Raw genomic sequence first — 27,383 nt, 5'->3', positions numbered from 1 at the left:
AAGTGAGTCGAACTAAGCATGCAACTAAGTGAACTAAACCTAAAATGCAACTAAGTGAACTAAGTAAACTAAAATAAGCATGCAACTAAGGTCATAATTAAGACCCATAAAAAAAAAATTCCCTCAACAACGAATCTTTGAAGTTGGCTAAAAAAATAGTACCAAATGAGCAACAAATGGAACACAATGGAATGACTACAAGGCAATGAGAAGAGAAGGAAAATATATAGAATAAAATGTGCTACTAGGACAAAATAGAGGGTCTATACTTGCATATTGTCACATATGTCTTAAAATGTGACCTGTAGATTTGTTTGGTTATGGAGATGAATGTAGAGGAGGTTTAACCCCCTCAAGTAGGTAAGGGTCATGCATTGAACTCCCAGCTTGAAGCCAAACACGCTAAAAGCCTTTCTAGCTAGAGTCTTGGTAAGAATGTTAGCTATTTGAAGATGACTAGGAACATATTTAGCGTAAAGGTGCCCCATTACAACTTTTTCATGGGCAAAATGGCAATCTAATTCCATGTGCTTTGTTAGTGCATGAAACACCGGATTTTTTGCCATATCTAATGAACTTATGATATCACAAAAGAGAAATGGAGATTGGAAAGTGGTAGGCTAATGTCACATAAGAGAAAGATAAGCCAAGTTAATTTTGAAGTAGTTGCAATCATGGAGTGGTACTTTGCCTCTACAAAAGAGCATGCTATTGACCATTGTTTCTTAGAAGACTAGAAAATACAATTGGTGCCAAGATAAACACATAATCAATAGTGTTTCTCACTATTATCGGATAACCTACATAGTTAGAATCAACAAAAGCATATAATAATATTGAGCTTTAAGCCAATAAGAAAATATTGTAATCTAGGGTGCCTTTTAAACAACATAGGATTTGTTTCACAACCTTAAGATTTGCCTTGGTTGTTGGAGGTCTTGCCACACTTTGTTAACTATGTGAGTGATACTTGGTCTAATGAATGTCAAACATTAGAGGGTACCAACCAAGGTGTGATACTCAGATTGGAAGGTTGTAAATCATCTATAGTTAGTGAAACTTTGATAGATGTAAGTGTGGCTTTGGTAGAACAATCTAGCATATGTGCTTTATGAGGAAAGTCTCTAGTATACTTTGCTTAGGAAGAGTACATTCCACATTTTCAGTTTGGCATTTAGGGCCATTATTTTTTGCTTTGGCATTCAGAGTCATTATTTTTCAATTTGGCATTTAGAACCATTGCTTTCACTATCGGCGTTCAGAGCCATTTGTTTTCCTAGTGTTGGTGTTCAGAGCAATTCTTCTTAGTTTTGGCATTTAGAGCAGAGCCATTATTTTCTGTTTGATTTCAAAGCTATTTTTTTCTCTTTGGCAATTAGGGTCGTAGTTTCTTAGTGTTCAAAGATGGTAGGTTTACACTCCTTGTCCTCATCATTTCGCCATATTCATTATTTCCATCAATATCATCGCATGAGCTTTACTTTATTTGCATTATCCGAAGTACCCATTTCTCCTTGTGTGGTTGATCCTTGATTTCATCATATCATGTGCTAGGATAAAATTTTTGGCTCTTTTATATTCTTTGGTATAGTTCACTTCACTTCATTCATCTCTCGTGTATTCGTGATCTATTCATTACACTCGTGATCTCTACCGAAGAGAGACATATTTGTAGACCCTCAATTTTGTCTTCTTGGCACATTTTATCCAGTGTTCGTCTTCCTTCATATTATGACCCCTCATTGCATACTTAGGATCCATTTATGAGATTTTATTGTGTCTCCATTGGTGATTCGTCCCCATTGCAGTTGTACCATTTGATTCTAGCCTAGACGGGTGTTATCAACAAAATTTATAAAACCTAAATCACCTTACACTAGGGTAGCATAGCTAACATAGTATAGTGGCTCTAGGATTGTCCACAGGGATGGGTTTTCATCGTACAGTTGACTTTAGGAAATAACATGGTGCTTTTCCTTATGAAAATTAGCTTTTAAAGAAAATGGAATTGTGGTTGCAAAGATTGATTTTAAGTTAAGAAAAAATAATAAGTGAAGTTAACTACAAAGAAAAGGTCTCTTGGAGCTTTAGGTCACTAGGATCGGGTTCCTTAGGCAAGGGGGGAGGATTCCGGATCTTCTCCTCGCGTTGGGGACAATAACATAAATGATGGTTATCTCCCGAACCGGTTTTGTATTTAGCAATTAAGATTTGATCCAAAGGGTTCATGAAAAATGGTAGTTACTTCCCATTAATGGCTTCAAACACTAAACCTTGAACCACCTTCCAATGGCTCGTAAATGATAACTAATAGACATCCATGGATCTAGCAATAAGCATCCATAGAATCCGAAAAGCTTACCAAGTATTGGCCATTCAAGGTGCTTTTAAGGGATTTAAAGCTAAACCTTAAAATAAAAACCATTAATGGTTAACAACTACTTTCATTTAAAGCAAGGACAACTTCCATCTTTGCATTCGGGTCCTTCACCTAGCTTCTCTCACTCCAAGAAACGTAAAACCTAGCCACTCATCGCTTGAGAAATCATCCTCAAAGGTTGTTTGGCTAGAAAGAAAAGCGGAAACAAAATGAGAAGGAAAGGCAGAGCAAAAGCTCTGTATATTTCTTACTGCGGGAATTTACAAGTGTTTAATCAATACCTCCTCTCTTTCTTGAGGTTCTACAAAGAGAGATCTATATAGAGAGGTCTTTCCAACCCCCCTTTATAGTTCCTAACCATGAAATCCTATAATTGGTTGATTACAAGGATAAAATAGTAAATTACACAAAATATCTAGTGATAAAAATCTAATGGAGTAGGTGCACATGAAAATTTCGCATGGTGTGCGAAATTCTTTGGCTGCTTCTTGTGGTTTCGCATGGTGTGCGAAATTTCACACAGTGTGCGAAATTGTCTTTCACTCAGTCCTGCTCTTAGTCCTGCAGCTACTCCTCTTCTTGATTTCGCATGTTATGCGAAATTTTTGCATAGCCATGCGAAAAATGCTGGTTGTTGGATTTTTTCCTCTGGTTTTCTTCTTTGCATCTCTGATTGGCTTGGCAACCTATTGCCAAGCTTGGAAAAGAGCTATGAAGTGCTCCAAAGCTCGGATTCTTCATGTATTTGAGCTTCAACTTGCATTGCCATGGATTTCACAAAATTCTCCCTCATTCTTGGCTTGTTTCAATAATCAAATAGCTACCAAAAACACGAAAACTAGCCAAAAACTGATTAGTAACCCTTGCTAGGTTCCTTAATGTGCCAATTGAGTTAAAATGTATTAACTACTACTCAAAAGTGTTTAAAACAGTTAGTTTCAAGCTATAAAAGAGTACTTTTTGAGTAGTAATCAATTGGTGGTCACTGTTACCCACCTAATGACCATTTTTGGACCTCTTTTGGAGATATATCTTGGAGGATTATATGGATACGAAGTGTGATTTTTTTAGTTGCTCTAATTCTAGATTAGGAGTTTGTTTTCTAATGCATCCTTCTATTGTTTAGTTTAAGTTTTTTTAGTGCATTAGGTTTGATTTTGACTTTTATTGCAAGTTTTTAAGTTAGATGAACTTTGATTTGTTATTTGATTTTTAGTGTGTGATTGATTTTTGATATTTTGAGTGCATGATTGATTTGTGATATTATAAGTGCATGAATGATTTTTTATATTTTGAGTGCATGTGATTGATTTTATTGCATGATTAATTTTTAGTGTATGAGTGATTTTAATTTTGAGTTCACATTTGAATCTTGATTTGGAAGGTATGCTTGATTTTAATTTTAAGTTCATATTTGATTATTGATTGTGATTGCATGTGACTTTAATTTTAAGCCCATAATTGATTTTTGATTTGTGATTGCATGATTGATTTTTAATATTTTAGTACATGATTAATTTTTTTCGATTGATTGCATGTGATTTTTTATCTTGTTTTTTTGAGTGCATGCCATAATTTGAGGGAAGTTTCTAGAGAAGGAATAATTTTTTAAAATGAAAATAGAGAGGGAAAAACGCTATTCATGTTTTACTTGAGCTGGCTGTACACAGTTGATGATTAGAGTGGGTTGATTATGGAGCTATTACTGCATGTCTTTAAGTGAAAGTTACGGTAGAATTTTTTAAGGGAAGATGAAAGCATGACATGTAGCAGCATCCGGTGAAGGAGCAAGAAAACATGCAACAACGTTGATCCTTAAGAGATATAGTAGCAGAATGTTGGAGAAGAAGGCACACATCAGCCATTGAGAACACATGCAGCTGCATAGATCAAATTTGTGAAAAGTGAAGAGGACACCACCGAATTTTGAAGGGAAAGTTTGAGGTAAGTTACTGAATTTTAATTTTAGTTTTGATTTCTTCTATATCTTCTTTTTCTCTTCCTATTTCTTCTCATTTTCGTTACTGTTTTTGAATGTTACTGTTTTTGCATTGATTCATGTCTCTTAGTTTTTATTTTTAGGTTAGTTGACCTTTATAATCTTTCATCACAAATCACTCACACAAGTCATTAGTTGATTTCACTATGTATCTCTATTTTTGGTATCACTTTTTCATTTCACTTTTAAGTGAATTTTATATGCTTGTTTAGGACACTTTAGAGGCTTAATTTTGACACACTTTAAGGTCATTTTTTTAAGTCATTTTTAAGATGCACAAATAGTTCCCTATTCACTTCACTTTGAATACTCATTTTTTGATACACACAATTGTCTTTAGGTGCCTTTTTAGTGATTTATGATTTTAAGTGTTTTAATGATTTTGAAAGTATTTTAAATTGTTTCTAAAATAAAGTGTATCCTCAAAGGTTATCTTAGATCAATTGGGTGAAGAGAAGTATATTTTTAAAAATAATGCTACCTTGTTCATTTGGTATGCATATTTGAAAAGGTTTTCATTTATTTTTTATTTTTCTCATACATGAATTAAAATCAAAGCTCCAATCAATGGAGTCATTCCTAGCCTTAGTAAGCTTATTCATGCTTGCATGAGGTTAAGGAAGCATAGATAAATTCATAAAAATTAAAAAGGGACCTAGTGAATCCCTACATTCAAAGTTTTCCAAAAATTGGTTCTCTATTGCCATTGTTGTTAGTCTACTACACCTTTGAAGTTTCCAATGCTTGGTTATTGTTCTAAACTTCTTAAATATGTGAAATATTTATCTTTTTATTTTTTTATTTTTTGAGCTTGAAACGTTTCTCCAAGCAAGGCATTTAAATTACTCTTCCAGTAGGTCCAATTTCAGTACAAAATAGGACACCCAAAATAGTTTTGTAAAATTAAATTATTTGGTGATTTCATTAATTTGTTTTGATGTTTTTTTCCTTAATCTAGACTTCATAAATTATAATTTGGATCCTTGTGACACTCAAAATTGACCTCCCAAGTAGGAGAAATAATTTTTCATTTCTACACCCACTAAACTAGCTCTGTTCTATAGTTAAGGACTGTTTGGTTGAATTTCACTAAGTTCTTATATGATTTAATCTTGCTGTTATTTTTCATGTAATGTAATCATATTGAAGAAATTGTATAACTTTTTGTGTGATTTTACCACACTTCTAAATTCGCCAAATAAATTAATTCTTGTATGCTTTGATATTTGTCCTGTTTTTTTACTAAAATGAATTGTGATGAAATGTGGTATTGAATGGCACATGATTAAACAATTTGATCTTTTGGGTTTTAATATAGAAGAAATAGGAGATATTGTCCATTTTATTTTATTTTTTTTGTGATGAAATTCCATTTCTTGATTTTTTTTAGGATATATTTCAAAAAAATCTCTGTTTTGATCATATGTTGAATGTTCTATGTAGTGTCCTTAGTTTGATTTAATTTGGTATTGAATAACATATAATTAAATAATTTGGAATTTTTTATTATGATCTAGATACATATTGAAGATGTTCTCCATTTTTTATTTTGATAAAATAACAATTTTAGGTTTTTTATTTAAGATTTATTTTGTAAATACCCTTGTTCTGCCCTGTTGATGATAGCCTATATGTTTTTTTATAATTCGATCCCCTTTATGCATGCTTTTGAGCTCCTTTGATTATTGATTTACATTGTTAACATATTATGCACATTATTTGAACCTTTCTTTGGATTGGAATTCCTTATTTGATATTTTATTTAGATTAATTTTTGTGAGTGAATACTTGTTAGCCAATTCTTAATTTTTAAGCATGTTTATTGTATTTTGTTTCATCTTGTTCATACCTTATCATCTCTTTATTTCATGATTTGAGATATGAATATGTTGTATCTATTGTGAAGTCTTACCTATGATTTTATATCTATATTTTTTATTACTTATGAACTAAACCTCAGTGATTTTATGAAAGTGCTTTGCTAGCTATCAAAGTACACTTCCTCTCTTTTTCCTTTGTTTGATTCTTTGGGTATGCATGTATTGTTTTGAATGCTTCCTTGATATGCTTTATTTGTTAACATTATGTTATTTTATAAGAACACTTAGCATGTTATGAGGTACGTTCCTTTCTTTCCTTCTTTAAGTGCTTCTTTGAGTGTGCATGGCTTGTTTGAGTGATCTTTAATTATGCTTTCATTATTACTTTGTTATATATTTCGTGATTCTTAGCATCCATTGATTTACAAATCAATTATAGTTACCTCAATTTAATTAGTAGAGACATTTATTTAGGGCTTAGGGTAGTGGTACCGTATGATACCTTCTCGATATGTAACTTGACCCCAGGATTTGGATTTGGTTTTCAAATACATATTTTTCCAAATAAAGAGTCATTTTTAGAGTTTTATTTTATATTTTATTTTCCTTTGAAAAAATAAACAAAAATAAAGGGTGACTAACTTTTTCAAAATTAGTTTTTCACTAAAAAAACAAGTCTCGCCATTGAGTAGGAATGCTTGTGAAAAATGCAAGTCCATAAGAAACCAACTTGAAAATATTTGACTTCAATTTCCAAGAAATATTTTAGGTAGCCAAGGTCTTTAAAGCAAATCTAGAGTTGAAACTAGTGATAATCTATTGGATCATATAGCAAGGGTTGCTACTTGTTACAATAACATCATCAGCATAAACTAAGATTAAAACAATTAGAGAACTTGTATGCAAAATAAATAATGATGAGTCAGTGTTGGTATTAAAGAAACCAAGTTGAATAAGAGCTTGTGATAAACGCTTAAACAAAACTTAAGAGGCTTGCTTTAGTCCATTTAGGGAACATTTAAGAAGATAAACGTGTGAAGGAAAATTAGGGTCATTTCCTTGAGATGGTCAATTAAGAAGACATTTTTAACCTCTAGTTGTTTATTTCGTCCTCCATACCAACCACCTAATGAGGTTGTTTAAGTTTTTATTTAAGAGTTCTAGGTTCAATATGAGTTGAATGGCTAACATGGAGAGCCAAATAACGTATTTGTCTCAATTTTGGATAGGTGACTAGCCATAGTGTTAATGCAAGTGGGAAGTTGTGTGGGTTGTTTTGGTGAAGGAGAGGGATGTATCGTTAGGCATAGGTTGTGTTGATAGAGAAGTTGGGGCAATTGGAAGATTGATAAATAATTGGTTTATTAAATATAGTGTGGAGTGTAGAGATGGTGGAGAGGAAGGAGCAGGTGTAAAGGTGGTTGAAATGGACTTTGTGAAAAGAAAAAGGAGCTTTGACCCAAAATAGTGTGTTTTAAAAAAAAATTCCAAAAAATAAAGTTGTTTTCAAAATAATGTCCAATCTAATGCGTCTGTGCCACATAAGCTGCCACATCATAAAACCGTAGTTGGTGACTACGGTTTTATTTTTCTAAAGTGATTAGAAACCGTAGTTACCAACCACGGTTTTAACTTTAAGTTTAAAGCCGTAGTTGGTGACTACGGCTTTGACTTTTTTTTAAAATGGTCAAAGCCGAAGTCACCAACTGCGGTTTTAACTTTATATATATTTATATATAACTTTAATTTTTTTTAATAAAAATATTATATTATTTTGATTTTAAATATACTTATTTCATTATTTTAAAAATAATAATATATGAAATTAAATAATTGATATTTTTAATTTGATATAAAAATATATTTTTAAATTTTATTAAAACGCACTATATTTAATATAAATATAATTAATTAATTAAAATAAAATATAATAAATTATATTTATTTAAAATAAATAAATTATAAATGCCTATTTAGAAAAATAAAAAAATAATATAAATTATTATATTAATTAATAATTTTTTATATATTATATATAAGTGGTATATAATACCTCTCTCTCTCACACACACACACACATATATATATATATATATAAAAGTTTAATTTAAGTTTAAAATTTATCACATTTTTATTTAAATATATAAATAAATTTTATTAAAATAATTGACACTATATTTAATATAAATATAATTATTTAATTAAAATTAAATATAAATAAAATATAATAAATTATGTTTATTTAAAATAAATAAATTATAAATGCCTATTTGGAGAAAAAAATAATATAAATTATTATATTAATTAATAATTTTTTTATATATTATATGTAAGTAGTATATAATATCACACACACACACACACACATATATATATATATATATATATATGGCATATTTATTTAAATATATAAATAAATTATTATCATATCGATATAATATTATGAACTTAAATTAAAATATAATAAATTTTAAACTTAATTGAACTTATATACATGTGACATTATATACCACTTACATATAGTATATAAAAAATTATTAATTAATATAATAATTTATATTATTTGTTTTTTAATAGGCTTTCATAATTTATTATATTTTATTTATATTTAAATATAATTAACTAAATATATTTATATTAAATATAGAGTATATTATTTTAATAAAATTTTAAAATATATTTATATCAAATTAAAAATATCAATTATTTAATTTCATATATTATTATTATTAAAATAATAAAATAAGTATATTTAAAAGCAAAATAATATAATATTTTTATTAAAAAAATTAAAGTTATATATAAATATATAAAGTTAAAACCGCAGTTGGTGACTACGGCTTTGACCATTTTAAAAAAAAGTCAAAGCCGTAGTCACCAACTACGGCTTTAAACTTAAAGTTAAAACCGTGGTTGGTAACTACGGTTTCTAACCACTTTAGAAAAATAAAACCGTAGTCACCAACTACGGTTTTATGACGTGGCAGCTTATGTGGTACAGACGCATTAGATCGAACATTATTTAGAAAACAACTTTATTTTTTGGAATTTTTTTTAAAAACGCACTATTTTGGGTCAAAGCTCAAGAAAAAGGTGCTTCCATGATGGAAAGTGTAGTGATAGTAACTGTAGACTATGTGTCAAGAATGATAGGAGGAGGAATTGGTATTGAAATGTTTGTCTTCTTTCAACAATTAGAGGATTGTCCTCTAATGGTAATACTTTATATTTTTTTATAAACCCTATATGATTGTGTAGCTTGGATTCACTTCCTTCTTGCCATCTTCATTTTCTATTTCTTCTAGTGGAGCCCCAACATTTGTAAGGTGATTTTCAAGATAAAGACTCTTGATTAAAGGTAAAAATTGATAAAAAAAAAAAATAGCTTCACAAATACCAAGCTTGCGCATTGGTGAAAAGATTGAATTGTGAGGTAGAATTCTTGGCCATGTTGCTCTAATACCATAAGAAGTTTGAAGAATATTTTATACAAGAAAATGAAATTATAGTAGGCCCTCATTAGATTAGCATTGATTTGTAGAAAATGAAATTAATTAGAAAATATATAATTATGATTAGCACATAATTATATATTTTTATTGAGTAAATAAACTTTATTTAAATAAAATTAATGCATGGGATTCTTTAATTAAAAAATATATCAATTCCATAAAATTTTATTGCAAAGACACCATCCTTATATCAGAGGCTCCATAAAGGTAAGACAAGCTTTTCTTTGAAATAAAATATATCAATAAAAAATAATTGAAAGTCAAAAAATTCCACAAACTTGGTGGGGGTAGGTGAAAAATTCCATAAAATACTTGAAGTGGGTGAAAAAAGAATTAATAGAAGTGATGGGGGTTGGTGACTGACTTGGTGTTGTGCTTCTATATGAATGAGTGATTCCCACCTGGAACTCGCCATTCCAAGTTTCTGAAGTCTCTCTCTTCTCTGCCCACCCAGCACCTATCTCTCTGTCCTTGGTCTGTATCATTTTAACTTAATTTTACTGCAAAGAAAAGCTTGTCTTACCTTTCTGGTGATTTCATGATCAGCAGGTGTTTTCGGAAGGGAGACGCACATATTTGTAAACTTAGATATACATAGAGATATATCTCGTCTGTTTGGTGCGTTAGAAAATGTGGAGGCTCAAGGTTGCAGATGGAGGCAATGATCCCTACATCTACAGCACCAACAACTTCGTGGGAAGACAGATATGGGAGTTTGATCCTGACTATGGAACCACAGAAGAGCGAGCTGAGGTCGAAGCAGCTCGTGAGAATTTCTGGAAAAACCGGTTTCAGGTTAAGCCCAGCAGCGACCTCCTTTGGCGGATGCAGGTGGTTTGATCCCATCTATCTCTAGTCTTGATATCACAACAGATATTTATCTGTCATCTGCATCCTAGATTCCCGTTTTTAAATGAACGTACATGTCTTCCATGCATACATACTCCTTCTTTTACGTAGTCTAGCTACATAGCTAGCTTTCTTATTTAATTCGTTTCCATATGTTTGATTACCCTCTCTCTCTCTCTCTCTCTCTCTAACACCCTCCCACTCCCTCGTACATGTGTAGCTTCTATTTTCGGGCTTACATGCGAACTTAATAAATTGGGAAAAGAAACATGTATTGATACCACTTGACTTCATCGATCAAGGTGACCATAGTGGGCCACCATATGAGGCTCACCTCCCACCTCTCTAAGGTGACTATAGTGGGCCACCATATGAGGGTCACCTCCCACCTCTCTCTCTCTCTCTCTACCACTTGACTTCATCGATCAAGGTGACTATAGTGGGCCACCATATGAGGCTCACCTCCCACCTCTCTCTCTCTCTCTCTCTCTACCACTTGACTTCATCGATCAAGGTGACCATAGTGGGCCACCATATGAGGCTCACCTCCCACCTCTCTCTCTCTCTCTCTATAACACCCTTCCTCTCCCTCATACATGCCTAGCTTCTATTTTCGGGCTTACACTTGAACTTAATGAATTGGGAAAAAAAAAACATGTATTGATACCACTTGACTTCATCAAACAAGGTGCCCATAGTGTGCCACCATATGAGGCTCACCTCCCACCTAATGAGGTTAAGATATCATAAAGTAAAACCAAAAAAAAAGAGAGGATATATTAGGGATACTACTATTGGGTGATTTTGGGCCTTATCACCCTAAAAATTAACTTAAAGGGAGATATTTTCCCTCACACTGATAAGGAGTCACCCAATTCCTTCTATAAGAGATATGGGAAAACCCAACAATATTCCCCTCATACACCAGGCCCTAGGTTAAGAGACCATCGACCAAATTGCTAGATAATGAGAGGTGAGACCAATTCCAAAACCAAGTTTTGATATCATATTGAACAACTAATTTCCTAAAAGGTTGAGTTTGTAGGATTTGAACCCAAAATATATATTATGTGCTTTAACAATTGTGAGCTCTATCTTGATTCTCTGAGCTTGGAACAACTGTATAAATAGATGCTTACTATTGAGCTTAATTTACCTTTTCTTTTCTTTTCTTTTGAGCTGGTTGAGACACCATCAATCAGATTGTCAGACAATGAAAGGTAAGACCCATTCCAAAATCGAGCTTTGATACCATGATGAACAACTAATTTCCTAAAAGGTTAAGTTTGTAGCATTTGGACCCAAAATACATATTATGCTCTTTAACAATTGCAACTCTATCTTGATTCTCTTAGCTTCGAACAATTGTATAAATAGATGCTTACTATTGAGGTTAATTTACCTTTTCTTTTAAACTTGTTCTTCACTAACTCCCATTTCATTTGGCCAAAAAAAATAAATAAATAAACTGCAGTTTTTGAGAGAGAAAAATTTCAAACAAACAATACCACAAGCGAAGGTTGGGGATGGTGAAGAAATTACATATGAGACAGCCACAGCAGCAGTGAGAAGGGGTGCCCATTTCTTTTCAGCTTTGCAGGCTAGTGATGGCCATTGGCCTGCTGAAAATGCTGGCCCATTGTATTTCCTTCCTCCCCTGGTGAGTCTACTCAACACCCTCTCACCCTCCTTAAAATCATGTATATGGACCATTTTAACAGCCATTCTCAATGGAATAATTTCATGGAAAATGCAGGTCATGTGTCTATACATTACAGGGCATCTTGACACTGTATTCCCTGGAGAATATCGTAAAGAAATTCTTCGCTACCTATACTGTCATCAGGTATATATATTTTGAACCTAGTCATCATCCTAACCTCATAAATGGGCTTGGAGCTTTGAAGTATGAAAATGGCTTATGTACATGGCAGAATGAAGATGGTGGGTGGGGATTGCATATTGAGGGACACAGCACAATGTTTTGTACAACACTCAGCTACATTTGTATGCGTATCCTTGGAGAAGGGCGCGATGGTGGTAGAGACAATGCTTGTGCAAGAGGGCGTAAATGGATCCTCGATCGTGGTGGAGTGACATCCATTCCCTCTTGGGGAAAGACTTGGCTTTCAGTATGGCCACTTGAAACACAAGTTCACATTCATCCTATACAATGCATTCTTGTGTGATGGACTGAATCTTATATGATATTCCTTCTTCCGTGTAGATTTTTGGCTTGTTTGACTGGTCAGGAAGCAACCCAATGCCCCCAGAGTTTTGGCTTTTCCCTTCTCGTCTTCCTATGCATCCAGGTTTGTGCTGTAGTCATCTACTCAAGTGCTTGAATTTCACATCTACTTCTGCACTTAATGCATTTTACATCCTAGGGTCTTCTTACATAAAACTTGGAATTGGTCACACGGACTCGAAATGTTTAAGCCAAAAGCTGTGTAACTTCAGCCTTATACAATTATAAGATCACGCATGAATACTTAAAAATTCAACCTGGGGATGGTTTATTAGTCTCAAGAAATGACATTCCCATGTCTACTTTGGTCTAACTTTCATTTTCCTATCGTTGGTTGAGCTTCTTGTAATTTGAGTCCATAAATGCAGCAAAAATGTGGTGCTACAGTCGGTTGGTTTACATGCCCATGTCATACCTATATGGTAAACGATTCGTTGGCCCAATCACGCCTCTTGTTCTAGAACTAAGAGAAGAGCTCTTCCTTCAAGCATATAATGAAATCAACTGGAAAAAAGTACGGCATCTTTGTGCAAAGGTAAGTTTTGATTTTGTATGGAACACTTTTCCTTTTCCGATGAATATGCTACGCATGCATGAAACACACATTCAAATATGTTTATTGTAGGAGGATCTCTACTACCCCCATCCCCTAATACAAGATCTGATGTGGGATAGTTTGTACATATGTACCGAGCCTCTTCTTACTCGTTGGCCCTTCAACAAGTTGAGACAGAAGGCTCTTGAAGTAACAATGAAACACATCCATTATGAAGATGAAAACAGTAGATACATCACTATTGCAAGTGTGGAGAAGGTTTTTTTCTGCAGTGGATAACTTCTATTTAGACAATATGTCAGTTCTTTAGGATACTGATATGGCTTAAGTTGAACAGGCATTGTGTATGCTCACATGTTGGGTTGAAGATCCAAATGGGGATTATTTCAAGAAGCACCTTGCTAGGATCCCAGATTTTATATGGGTTGCAGAAGATGGAATAAAGATGCAGGTCAGAAGACAAGTTAATTCAATCACTAATCTCCCAAACAGTTGTAGGAAAATTAGATAATATCTATTCATCTTTTTCTTAAAATATTTCAAGTGTGCAACTGGTTTGAAGCTATGCTTTTATCCTCTCCTGCCTAAATTGGTTTTGAAATTGTCGATTGTTGTAGACCTTTGGTAGTCAAGAGTGGGACACTGGTTTTGCCCTTCAAGCCCTGCTAGCTTGCAATATGACAAATGAAATTGGACCTACACTCAAGAAAGGACATGAATTCATAAAGGAATCTCAGGTTTGTGTCTTGACTTCAACCAGAATCTACTTGGGTTTCTCATGGTCTATTTGCTTCATATTGCTTGAAATCTTGAAGGTCAAGGACAATCCTTCTGGTGACTTTAAAAGCATGTATCGCAAAATTTCCCAAGGATCGTGGACATTCTCAGATCAGGATCATGGTTGGCAAGTTTCTGATTGCACTGCAGAAGGTTTGAAGGTAATTTTTTTTGTTCAAACACTTAATTGAGTCAGGGCTTGTAGATTAACTAAAGTCACTTGGTTTCTCACTGAAGTACCCTCTGTTACAGTGTTGTCTCCTCTTTTCAATGATGGCACCAGAAATTGTTGGTATGGAACCCGAACGACTATTTGATTCTGTCAACATCCTGCTTTCCCTACAGGTGAGAATCATCTTCCTTGGGCCATTTCCATGGTTGTCCCCATCACAAAACAGGTTATAACTTCTTAGTATCAATAACCCTTGTTTTCAAAGCCACTGCAGAGTAAAAATGGTGGTTTAGCAGTCTGGGAGCCTGCAGGAGCTTCAGAATGGTTGGAGGTAAATTACTTCAACTTGTTTAAGTAAGTTCAATGTTTCCGTTTTATCTCTCTCTCTGTATTCTTTGAATCTAAATCAATGTCAATCCCTTCTCTTTTCAGCTGTTCAACCCCTCTGAAATTTTTGAAGACATTGTCATCGAGCATGAGTAAAATTCTTGATAATAGACCAGCTTTTTTTTCTAACTCTACTAGCTTTTAACTTCCTTGAAGACTAACAAAATGATGATCCAGGTATGTCGAGTGCACTGCATCAGCAATTCAGGCTCTGGTTTTGTTTAAGAAGTTATACCCCCAACACAGGACGAAGGAGATAGACAATTTCATCACAAATGCTACCAAGTACATTGAAGACCAACAAATGCCTGATGGCTCATGGTATGTTTCTCAACTCCACTATTACCATTTCACTGGGGAAAGCTCTTTTTATATATGCAGTGCAGATCCATTTAAACAAGGAATCATTTCACCAGGTATGGCAATTGGGGAGTATGTTTCACCTATGGCTCATGGTTTGCACTTGGGGGCCTAGCAGCTGCTGGCAGGACTTACCACAACTGTCTTGCTATTGGTAGAGCTGTTGAGTTTCTACTCAAATCACAAAGAGATGATGGTGGTTGGGGAGAGAGCTATATTTCTTGCCAGGACAAGGTAATTCTTACTTGCCACCCACTGCTCTGTTCTCTGGTAGATACATGCAGAAAAACAAGTAATCCTTGTGCTTGGTGATACAGAAACTTACACATCTTGAAGGAAACAAGTCAAATCTGGTACAAACCGGGTGGGCTCTGATGGGGCTGCTTTCTTCTGGGCAGGTCAGTTTATACAGTTCCACCATCAATAAGCTTAACTTGGTCTTCTACATTATTTTCACAATATGGCTTATCCCCAAACATCTGAGTCTAACCTTCCTTTATAACAGGCGGAGAGAGACCCAACACCCCTTCACAGGGCTGCAAAGCTGTTGATTAATTCCCAAATGGAAGATGGTGATTTTCCCCAACAGGTAGCTCACTTGAACATGAATAAAAAACCAAAGGTGTAACATTTTAACATGGTTTTGGGAAATGGAAAATGATGTTCTTTTGTAGCTGACTATATATACTGGGTGGTAGTCTAACCATTTGATCATCAATTATCTATGGCAGGAAATCACTGGAGCCTTCATGAAGAACTGCATGTTACACTATGCAGATTACAGGAATATTTTTCCATTGTGGGCTCTTGCAGAGTATGTAAGTGAGTGCCATCGCCTTAAGTCTGGTTGCATTGCCATGCCAAAGAAGCATCTGTAGGAGAAAAGCTCAGATAATGTTGAGCAATGTCAAGCCCTTTGAACAATGTTAAGCAAATGAAAAGTTTATCTATGTCATGGTAACATATTTTGAAGAATAGTTTGTGCAAGAGAATAAAACAATAGCAGGACCTTGCTAAATTCAAATAATCCAGATCTGGTCGATGATGTAAAGGCCTCCTTCTCGGAAAACTCAAATATCCGTTGATGCACTATGCCGTTGGTGTTCTCATAATAAACATTGCATCTGCATGTCACTGGTGGTACCCTCAACAACATTTATATTCAGTACTTAGCATAAGATAACAGTACAGAAGGCTTTGTAAAATATCTACCTAAGGCTCCAAGCTTGTTCACTTTTTGGTGAATATTAAAGAACCAATGCTGACAAGAGGAATTCATCCATAAACATCGAAAGGTCTTGCTTCTTTGATAAAACAAGCTTCCTGCATATCTAACCATTCCAAAATGAAAGCCAATACAGTGGCACAAGAAGTGGCCTTCAAGACTGGACTGGTTATACTTACTGCATATTTACAATTGCAATGGAATGGTTGCGGGGTGGAGAAGTCTGAGTATTTTTTTGGCCTATGTTTCTAAAATCTGAGGATTTGAAGGGATCTACTGCTCTTAGAAACTTGAAATTATTGTTTAGGCATGCCCGTCATACCTGTAATAGCTAAGCTTCTTACTCTCAATTCATGTGGTTGGATTTCGACAACCCCACAAAGACTATATATCTCCATATAAATTCTACTGGAAAATGGAATGAGAAGATGGAGATTGTCGGAACTGAAACAGTGGCACGACATATGGTCAGGCAGCAATGCTTCTATCAATTGAAGCAACAGAATGCACCATAATCATTGATATATGATTTTCAGGCTATACTTTTGCTGAGTTAAAGCTTGAACAATCCTTGTTACTCGAAGAGAATAGGGAACTGCATGCATTGAATGTCTGAATCTTCCTTAAGACGTACCGGACTGATTATGCATTAGCAAGAGATCTCCATCAAGGCTGCATCTGTGGATTTTACACAGCACGCTGCCACTAAAAAAGCCCCTCCACGCACAGATTTTTGCACCACCAGATTTTGTGAGAGGTATCCACCACGCACTACTAGGATGAGAATAAGGTTGCCACTTTGAACCTCCACTACATATCAGTTTATTTTTTGTGTAAAAAAAAAAAAAAAGGCTTCCACTTTAAGAATATGGCACCACCAGATTTTGTGAAAGACATCCACACGTTTTGATGAAATTTGGAGGGCAACCATACCATGCAAAGAAGATCACAGAAGCTGCCACTTTGAGGACGTCTCGGGATTTTCTTTTAGAACATGTAGCATATAAGGCATCAGATTGGAAGGATTAAGAGTGTTCTAATAGCAGCCCCTCTTACACGGTTGAACGTAAGTTCTCTTTTTAAATTCTTGTTTTAGTTTAGGTTAATTTCGACTATAGTTTGCCTGTCAGTCTGATGAATAAACCATGAATTGATAACTTTTCTAATTCAACAATCGGTGAAAGTATTGGTGTTAAGGGACATAACAACTTTGAAGGGTACCCTGGTCTCTCTAAAGTTTATATCCTTCTTATCAATTGTCAATTATAAGATTTTGAAGGATGTTTGACCCATTATGAACAAGTGGACTCCCTTAAGCACAATTCTCTCTAAAAATGAACACCCATCATAACTGGTGGCAACAACACAGAAGGTCAATTATTTCCTTTTCTTTTTTTTTTTTCTTTTTTTTTCTTTTTTTTTTCTTTTTTTTTTTCTTTGCAAAACTGGAATTTTTCACATGTCCACCATCTAAATTAAATTTTTTGTGCTTTAATTGAGACTTTTGTTGGACGTTGGGGAAAAATTGGTGAAACGTCACTTAAACATAACTAATTGATGTATCAGGGACTGTATGTCTTAAACCATATTAATTTTATGATTGAAGGACTGATATCTATCAGGGTCTGTTACAAGATTCATGAATTTAGAAATCAAGTTACTATGGCTGACATCACTTCATATATATAGATAAGCATAAATTAAGTGTTAATAGTCTCATTCATAAATACAAGTCATGGGGGTTGGTGATTGACTTGCTGCTGTGCTTCTATATGAATGAGCGATTCCCTCCTGGAACTCGCCATTCCAAGTTTCTGAAGCTTCTCTCTTCTCTGCCCACCCAGCACCTATCTCTCTGTCCTTGGTCTGTATCATTTTAACTTAATTTTATTGCAAAGAAAAGCTTTTCTTACCTTTCTGGTGATTGCATGATCAGCAGGTGTTTTCGGAAGGGAGACACATATTTGTAAACTTAGATATATATAGAGATATATCTCGTCAGTTTGGTGAGTTTGAAAATGTGGAGGCTCAAGGTTGCAGATGGAGGCAATGATTCCTACATCTACACCACCAACAACTTCGTGGGAAGACAGATATGGGAGTTTGATCCTGACTATGGAACCACAGAAGAGCGAGCTGAGGTCGAAGCAGCTCGTGAAAATTTCTGGAAAAACCGGTTTCAGGTTAAGCCCAGCAGCGACCTCCTTTGGCGGATGCAGGTGATTTGATCCCATCTATCTCAAGTCTTGATATCACAACAGATATTGATCTGTCATCTGCGTCCTAGATTGCAGTTTTTCACTGACTATACGTGTCTTGCATGCATACATACTTGTTGTTTTACGTAGTCTAGCTACATAGCTTTTCTTGTTTTGTTTCCATTTGTTTGATTATGGGTGATGATTTCTATGAAAAAAGGAACCCAAAAAATCGCAAGATATGGGGTCCTCTTTAGAATCATGTTTTCACCACCAAACAACCATAATCTCTCACTCTCTCTCCCTCTTACATGTGCAGCTTCTATTTTCAGGCTTGCATGCGAACTTGATAAATTGGGAAAAGAAGCATGTATTGAAACCACTTGACTTCAAACAAAGTGACCATAGTGGGCAACCATATGACGTTCACCTCCCACCAAATGGGGTTATGATATCATAAAGTAAAAAAGAAAAATAATATTGGGGACACTACTATTGGGTGATTTTGGGCCTTATCACCCCAAAAAATTAGCTTAAAGGCTGAGATTTTCATGCACACTGATAAAGAGTCACCCAATTCCTTCTATAAGAGATATGGGAGAACCCAACAATATTCCCCTCATACACCAGGCCCTAGGTTAAGATACCACCATATTGTTGGATAATGAGAGGTGAGACCAATTCCAAAACCGAGCATTGATACCATGTTGAACAACTAATTTCTTAAAAAGTTAAGTTTGTAGGATTTGAACCCAAAATATATATTATGCAGTTTAACAATTGCTAACTCTATCTTGATTCTCTTAGCTTGGAACAATTGTATAAATAGATGCTTACAATTGAGGTTAATTTACCTTTTCTTTTCTTTTCTTTTAAATTGGTTGAGACACCATCAAGCAAATTGTCGGCTAATGACAGGTAAGACCGATTCCAAAGCCGAGCTTTGATACCATGTTAAACAATTAATTTCCTAAAAGATTAAGTTTGTAGGATTTTAACCCAAAATATATATTATGCGCTTTAAAAATTGTAATAATTCTCTTAGCTTGGAACAATTGTATAAATAGATGCTTACTATTGAGGTTAATTTACCTTTTCTTTTAAACTTCCTCTTCACTAACTCCCATTTCATTTGGCCAAAAAAAATTGCAGTTTTTGAGAGAGAAAAATTTCAAACAAACAATACCACAAGTTAAGGTTGGGGATGGTGAAGAAATTACATATGAGACAGCCACAACAGCAGTGAGAAGGGGTGCACATTTCTTTTCAGCTTTGCAGGCTAGTGATGGCCATTGGCCTGCTGAAAATGCTGGCCCATTGTATGCGTATCCTTGGAGAAGGGCGCGATGGTGGTAGAGACAATGCTTGTGCAAGAGGGCGTAAATGGATCCTCGATCGTGGTGGAGTGACATCCCTTCCCTCTTGGGGAAAGACTTGGCTTTCAGTATGGCCATTTGAAACACAAGTTCACATTCATCCTATACAATGCATTCTTGTGTGATGGACTGAATCTTATATGATTGCTTCTTCCGTGTAGATTTTTGGCTTGTTTGACTGGTCAGGAAGCAACCCAATGCCCCCAGAGTTTTGGCTCTTCCCTTCTCGTCTTCCTATGCATCCAGGTTTGTGCTGTAGTCATCTACTCAAGTGCTTGAATTTCACATCTACTTCTGCACTTAATGCATTTTACATCCTAGGGTCTTCTTACATAAAACTTGGAATTGGTCACACGGACTCGAAATGTTTAAGCCAAAAGCTGTGTAACTTCAGCCTTATACAATTATAAGATCACGCATGAATACTTAAAAATTCAACCTGGGGATGGTTTATTAGTCTCAAGAAATGACATTCCCATGTCTACTTCGGTCTAACTTTCATTTTCCTATCGTTGGTCGAGCTTCTTGTAATTTAAGTCCATAAATGCAGCAAAAATGTGGTGCCACTGTCGGTTGGTTTACATGCCCATGTCATAGTTATATGGTAAACGATTTGTTGGCCCAATCACGCCTCTTGTTCTAGAACTGAGAAAAGAGCTCTTCCTTCAACCATATAATGAAATCAATTGGAAGAAAGTACGACATCTTTGTGCGAAGGTAAGTTTTGATTTTGTATGGAAAACTTTTCTTTTTCCTATGAATATGCTTCGCATGCATGAAACACATTCAAAATTGTTTATTGCAGGAGGATCTCTACTACTCCCATCCCCTAATACAAGATCTGATGTGGGATAGTTTGTACATATGTACTGAGCCTCTTCTTACTCGTTGGCCCTTCAACAAGTTGAGACAGAAGGCTCTTGAAGTAACAATGAAACACATCCATTATGAAGATGAAAACAGTCGATACATAACCATTGGATGTGTGGCGAAGGTATTTTTTCAGTAATGGATAATGACTATTCAGACAATATGTCACTCCTTTTGGGGTACTGATATCCCTTAAATTGAACAGGTATTGTGTATGCTCTCATGTTGGGTTGAAGATCCAAATGGGGATTATTTCAAGAAGCACCTTGCTAGGATCCCAGATTATATATGGGTTGCAGAAGATGGAATAAAGATGCAGGTAAGAAGACAAGTTAATTCAATCACTAATCTCCCAAACAGTTGTAGGAAAATTAGATAATATCTGTTGATCTTTTTCTTAAAATTTTTTAGGTATGCAACTGGTTTGAAGCTGCTTTTATCCCTTTCCTGCCTAATTGGTTTTGAAATTGTCGATTATTGCAGAGCTTTGGTAGTCAAGAGTGGGACACTAGTTTTGCCCTTCAAGCACTGCTAGCTTGCAATATGACTGATGAACTTGGACCTGCACTCAAGAAAGGACATGAATTCATAAAGGAATCTCAGGTTTGATCTTGAATTCCATCGTTTATTTCTTTACTTCAACCAGAATCTACTTGGGTTTCTCATGGTCTATTTACTTCATACTGCCTGAAATCTTGAAGGTCAAGGACAATCCTTCTGGTGACTTTAAAAGCATGTACCGCCACATTTCCAAGGGATCGTGGACATTCTCAGATCAGGATCATGGTTGGCAAGTTTCTGATTGCACTGCAGAAGGTTTGAAGGTAACTCTTTTTGCTCAAACACTTCAATTGAGTCAGGGCTTGTAGATTAACTAAAGTTACTTGGTTTCTTACTGAAGTCCCCTCTCTGTCACAGTGTTGTCTCCTCTTTTCAATGATGACACCAGAGATTGTTGGTATGAAGATGGAACCTGAACGACTATTTGATTCTGTCAACATCTTGCTTTCTCTACAGGTGAGAATCATCTTCCTTACACCATTTCCATGGTTGTCCCCATCACAAAATAGGTCATAACTTCTTAGTAGCAATAACCCCCATTTTTTAAACCACTGTAGAGTAAAAATGGTGGTTTAGCTGCCTGGGAGCCTGCAGGAGCTTCAGAATGGTTGGAGGTAAATTACTTCAACATGTTTAAGTAACTTCAATATTTCTGCATTATCTCTCTCTCTTTCTAACTCTTTGTGTTCTTTGAATCTAAATCAATGCCAATCTCTTCTCTTTTCAGCTACTTAACCCCACTGAATTTTTTCCAGACATTGTCATCGAGCATGAGTAAGATTCTTGATAATTGACCAGCTTTCTTTTCTAACTTTGCTAGCTTTAACGTCCTTGGAGACTAACGAAACAATGATGCAGGTATGTTGAGTGCACTGCATCAGCAATTAAGGCTCTAGTTTCTTTTAAGAAGTTACACCCGGGACACAGGAAGAAGGAGATAGACAATTTCATCACAAATGCTGCTAAGTACATTGAAGACATGCAAATGCCTGATGGCTCATGGTATGTTTCTCAACTCCACTATTATTATTTCACTAGGGAAATATTTTTATATATATGCAGTGCAGATCCATTTAAACAAAGAAACATTTCACCAGGTATGGCAATTGGGGAGTATGTTTCACCTATGGCTCATGGTTTGCGCTTGGGGGCCTAGCAGCTGCTGGCAAGACTTACCACAACTGTCTTGCTATTGGTAGAGCTGTTGAGTTTCTACTCAAATCACAAAGAGATGATGGTGGTTGGGGAGAGAACTGTACTTCTTGCTCGGACAAGGTAATTTTTACATGCCACCCACTGCTCTATTTTCTGGTAGAAACATGGACAAAAACAAGTAATCCTTGTGCTTGGTGATATAGAAATATATGCCTCTTGAAGGAAACAAGTCAAATTTGGTGCAAACCGGGTGGGCTCTGATGGGGCTGCTTTCTTCAGGGCAGGTTAGTTTTTACAGTTCCGTCATCAATAAGCTTAACTTGGTCTTCTACATTACTTTCACAATATGGCTTCTCCCCAAACATCTGAGTCTAGCCTTTCCTTTCTAACAGGCGGAGAGAGACCCAACACCTCTTCACAGGGCTGCAAAGCTGTTTATTAATTCCCAAATGGAAGATGGTGATTTTCCCCAACAGGTAGCTCACTTGAACATGAATAAAAAACTAAAGGAGCAACATTTTAACATGGTTTTGGGAAATGGAAAATGTTCTTTTGTAGCTGACTATATATACTGGGTGGGAGTCTAACCATTTAATCATCAATTATCTATGGCAGGAAATCACTGGAGCCTTCATGAAGAACTGCTTGTTACACTATGCAGATTACAGGAATATTTTTCCATTGTGGGCTCTTGCAGAGTATGTAAGTGAGTGCCATCGCCTTAAGTCTGGTTGCATTGCCATGCCAAAGAAGTATCTGTAGGAGAAAAGCTCAGATAATGTTGAGCAATGTCAAGCCCTTTAAACAATGTTAAGCAAATGAAAAGTTTATCTATGTCATGATAACATATTTTGAAGAATGGTTTGTGCAAGAGAATAAAACAATAGCAGGACCGTACTAAATTCAAATAATCCAGATCTGGTCGATGATGTAAAGGCCTCCTTCTCGGAAAACTCAAATATCCGTTGATGCACTATGCCGTTGGCGTTCTCAAAATAAACATTGCATCTGCATGTCACTGGTGGTACCCTCAACAACATTTATATTCAGTACTTAGCATAAGATAACAGTACAGAAGGCTTTGTAAAATATCTACCGAAGGCTCCAAGCTTGTTCACTTTTTGGTGAATATTAATGAACCAATGTTGCATCAGAGGTTTCCTGTTATTGTCAAACACCGACCCATGTCATTTTCCTCTCCATACAGCTCCTAAGCTAATCAATTATAGAGAATGGGAAAAATGGACCAAAGTTAGAACCAATGCTGACAAGAGGAGTTCATCCATAAACATCGGAAGGTCTTGCTTCTTTGACAAAACAAGCTTCCTAGATCAGATAAACAAGAAGCAACTTAGGTGGTGTTTGTTTTTTGGCTGAATAGAAAAAGCCAAAATATTTGGCTTTTTCTATTAAGCTAAAAGTAACTTGTTGACATCATCCAACATAGCTAAAATGAACTTGTTATCAATAGGTTCAGTTTAGTTATGTTGGATGATGTCAACATGTTATTTTTAACTGAATAGAAAAAACCAAATATTTTTACTTTTTTTGTTCAGCCAAAAAACAAACACCACCTAAGTGTCACAATAAATACAAGTAACAGATCAAAGAAGTTAAGTGAAATGTGTCTCTAAGTAGTGCTTGGATCAAGCCTAGGCTAGGTTGTGGTCCCAATTTCCGAGTGGTCAACCTATACTGTTAAGATTGAGACCTAAAAAACTCTCCATAGGGCAGCCATTTGAATACTAATTCCAATACTGTGCTGTAATTCCATCCGAAGCCATGTGACAAAGTCACTCCTATTTAAGTAATTTTTATTGCATGTGTCAAATACACCAAAAATTATGCATGTCAATTTTCATTTGAAAGTGGTTTCCAAACCCATCTTTAGCTCATTTTAATGTCAGAAGCCTGCATCAGAGGTTTCCTATATATTATTGTCAAACAGCTCCAAAGCTAATCAATTATAGAGAATGGGAAAAGTAGACCAAATTTACATGCATGATCATTATTGTAGCAAATGATTCATGTGTAAAAGTTTCCACATTCGTGCAAATTGAAAAATGAAGAAAGAAATTGAAGAGCCCTGCAGTGCCAAAATCACTACTTTATTGACAACATCTTCAATGTGTCTATATTGCAATACAAAATCCCAAAACATTTAATTACGTGTCAATCAATACCAAATTAATTCACTTTAAGGACACTTTACAGAACAATTGGCATGCATCTAGAACAAAGACACTTGCAAAATATATCCTAAACATATATCTAGAGATGAAATTTCACCATGAAAATTGATTACTACTCAAAAAGTGCTATTTCATAGCTTGTAATTAACTCTTTTTGACACTTTTGAGTAGTAGTTATTACCTTTTAACCCAATTAACATATTAAGGACCCTTGCAATCAATTCTAATCAAATTGTGTTAAGTTTTGGTGTTTTGATAGCTTTTTGATCACCAAAGCAAATCTGAGATTGAGGAGAGTTCTTTGGAATCCATACAAGGAGTATACCCGGACAGTGCGTCCGGATATACCATCGGAAGGCATCCAGACAACATATCCGGATAAGATGCTATCGTTTCATCCGAACAACATTCCACTCGGGTAGGATTTGCACCCAGCTGCCGCCATGTACACCCGGATGCGCGCCGCCATTTTTGCACCCGGCTGTCGCGTACTTTCCACCCCCGGATGTTCACATCCAGAATTCTGACGCCGGATGGGAGAGGAGGCGTTTCAACTTCTCCGGACGGACGTATCCGGATCATCTGATAGCCACCTACCTGAATGGGAGAGCAGCCATTCTGCACAGTGCTGCTGTGTGCTCTTGAAGCTTCCTGATATTTGCCAATGATATTTTGGGATATTTTGCTTTAGATATTTTATGTCTAATTTCCCAAAGTCTCCTTGTAACCCACCTATCATAGTATTCCTTAATATTTAAGTAAGTAAAAAGGGTGAATAACCTCATATATATAGTTTGTAATTTTCTTGAAAAAGAAGAATCTATGTAATAAACGGAAGGAAGAAATATATTGTACAGAGCACTTGCTCTGTTTTTGCTTAATATTTGTTTTCTCATTAGTTTTCTTTCTAGCCAAACAAGCTCTGAGGAAGTTTCCTCAGAGAATGAGTGGCTAGACTTTTAGTTCCTTGGAGTTAAGGTTGCTAGGAAAGGGTCCAAGTGCAAGAATTAATAGATTTGTGGTTTCAGCCATTAATGAAGAGAAAGTGTGATCCTTTAATGATTTCTATGTTTTTAGTTAACTTAAAACGCCTTCAATTCACTTGAGCCAACACTTGGTAAGGCAAGTGATTTCTATCCATGGAGATGCACTAGTTTACCTCTTGCAAGCTTTTGGGAAGTGACTTGTAGGTAGGATTTTCTAGAATTGCCAACACTTGGTAAGCTTTTGGACTCTAAGGAGACATCCATTAGTTATCTCTTGTGAGCTTTTGACGGGTAATCCAAAGTTAAAGATCACCTTGAATGGCAAGTGCTAGGTGAGAGGTATGAGTCATTGCAAGATGCATCAGTGAGAGGGAATTAGAGTTTGAAATCCATTTAAAGGATACATCTGTATAGCACCGGTTAGAGAATTAACTATATGTTAATTCTCTAATGCGAGGAAATGAACCAAATGACCGGAGCTCTGTTTTTACATAAGGAACCTCCCCTATGAACCTAAACCTCCAAGGAATGTTTTTCTTCATAAGTAATTTCCATTACTTTCTTTTTGGTTAGTTTAAGACCAAACCCTTTTCACCCAAACATCTTTATGTTTTCTTTTAAGCTAACATTGAAATGAAAAATCACCAACTCAGCTTTGAATTGGTATCAGTTGAGAGTTGAAAACCCTTCCCAGTGAACGATCCTAGAGCCACTATGCTATAGTAGCTTTGTCTTTGCTACCCTAGTTCATGGTGTAATAGGTTATAAATTTTGTTGATTACTCTCTCAATCAAGGAGCACCAGTTGGACATGAATCAGCTGATACACCAAGTGGGAACGAATCAAATGGCGCCGTTGCCGGGGAAGGTGCCAACTTCATAGTGATATTATTTCAGAGTACTTGTGATTTTCATCACAAGTTTGGTAACTTTTCTTTCATTTTACTAATTCTATTTTTTTGTATCTTTACTTGTTCATAATCTAATATATCTTTTAAATTCAGTTTAGTCTATTTTAGAAAAAAAATTTTGGTAGCCCTGTTTTCTTTTGTTTTCTTTTAATTTCATTTTAGTTACAGTTGATACTAGTTGTGTATGCCAAAGTGGATACGAGACAATGGAGGAAGGCTTGTTAAACTTAATACACCTCATAACAAGGAGTTGGAAGTAATCTTGAACATCATGGAAACTACACCTGAGGATCAGCATAGTCACCATGATCATCAGGACAATCCCAATGAATTCAGATCAATGAGGGACCGTATGCATCCACCTCGTATGAGTGCACCATCATGTATAGTGCCCTCTATAGAGCAGCTAGTGATCAGACCCCATATTGTGCCACTTCTGCCAACTTTCCATGGAATGGAAAGTGAGAATCCCTATGCCCATATCAAGGAATTTGAATATGTTTGTAATACATTCCGAGAGGGAGGAGCTTCTATCGACCTGATGAGGCTTAAATTATTTCCTTTTACTTTAAAGGATAAGGCCAAGATTTGGCTTAATTCTTTAAGGCCAAGGAGTATCCGTTCTTGGACTGATTTACAAGCTGAATTCCTCAAGAAATTTTTTCCCACTCACAGAACAAATAGCTTGAAAAGGAAAATTTCAAACTTCTCAGCTAAAGAGAATGAGAAATTCTATGAGTGTTGGGAAAGATACATGGAAGCCATTAATGCTTGTCCTCACCATGGCTTTGACACATGGCTGTTGGTGAGTTATTTCTATGATGGGATGTCTTCCTCAATGAAGCAACTC

General features: G+C 35.5%; 1 protein-coding gene and 1 pseudogene across 4 annotated transcripts; both read left to right on the top strand.

Moving 5' to 3' along the window:
* The first annotated feature begins 10,081 nt into the window (after positions 1-10,081).
* Positions 10,082-16,035, top strand: LOC100252187 (beta-amyrin synthase). 4 transcript variants are annotated; one of them, XM_059739779.1, is made up of 19 exons: positions 10,082-10,185; positions 10,261-10,542; positions 12,035-12,220; positions 12,317-12,406; positions 12,495-12,692; positions 12,788-12,872; positions 13,177-13,343; positions 13,434-13,622; positions 13,702-13,815; positions 13,982-14,101; positions 14,180-14,302; positions 14,394-14,486; positions 14,579-14,644; positions 14,746-14,792; positions 14,878-15,021; positions 15,117-15,294; positions 15,378-15,458; positions 15,566-15,649; positions 15,792-16,035. In XM_059739779.1, exons 2-19 carry the CDS (start codon positions 10,342-10,344, stop codon positions 15,936-15,938), a joined length of 2,313 nt encoding a protein of 770 aa, XP_059595762.1. In that variant the 5' UTR covers positions 10,082-10,185; positions 10,261-10,341; the 3' UTR covers positions 15,939-16,035. The 4 variants fall into 4 exon arrangements, with proteins under 4 accessions (XP_059595762.1, XP_059595763.1, XP_002265019.2 ...); XM_059739780.1 differs by having other exon boundaries at positions 10,091-10,185; positions 10,258-10,542; XM_002264983.5 differs by having other exon boundaries at positions 10,110-10,542; positions 14,588-14,644.
* Positions 16,036-18,262: 2,227 nt separating this feature from the next.
* Positions 18,263-23,304, top strand: LOC100854019 (beta-amyrin synthase-like; annotated as a pseudogene).
* The last annotated feature ends 4,079 nt before the right edge of the window (positions 23,305-27,383 follow it).

This window comes from Vitis vinifera, chromosome 9 (genome assembly GCF_030704535.1).
Source record: "Vitis vinifera cultivar Pinot Noir 40024 chromosome 9, ASM3070453v1".
NCBI classification, from domain to species: domain Eukaryota; kingdom Viridiplantae; phylum Streptophyta; class Magnoliopsida; order Vitales; family Vitaceae; genus Vitis; species Vitis vinifera.
The sequence above is the reverse complement of the archived record's forward strand: the minus strand, read 5'-3'. Positions and strand labels throughout refer to the sequence as shown.

Bases quoted from the DNA above. Each gene is read 5' to 3' on its own strand.
- LOC100252187 (XM_059739779.1), top strand. From the start codon at position 10,342: ATGTGGAGGCTCAAGGTTGCAGATGGAGGCAATGATCCCTACATCTAC. The intron at 13,344-13,433 runs GTAAGTTTTGAT...TGTTTATTGTAG, and splicing joins TACGGCATCTTTGTGCAAAG to GAGGATCTCTACTACCCCCA. The intron at 15,295-15,377 runs GTAATTCTTACT...TTGGTGATACAG, and splicing joins ATATTTCTTGCCAGGACAAG to AAACTTACACATCTTGAAGG.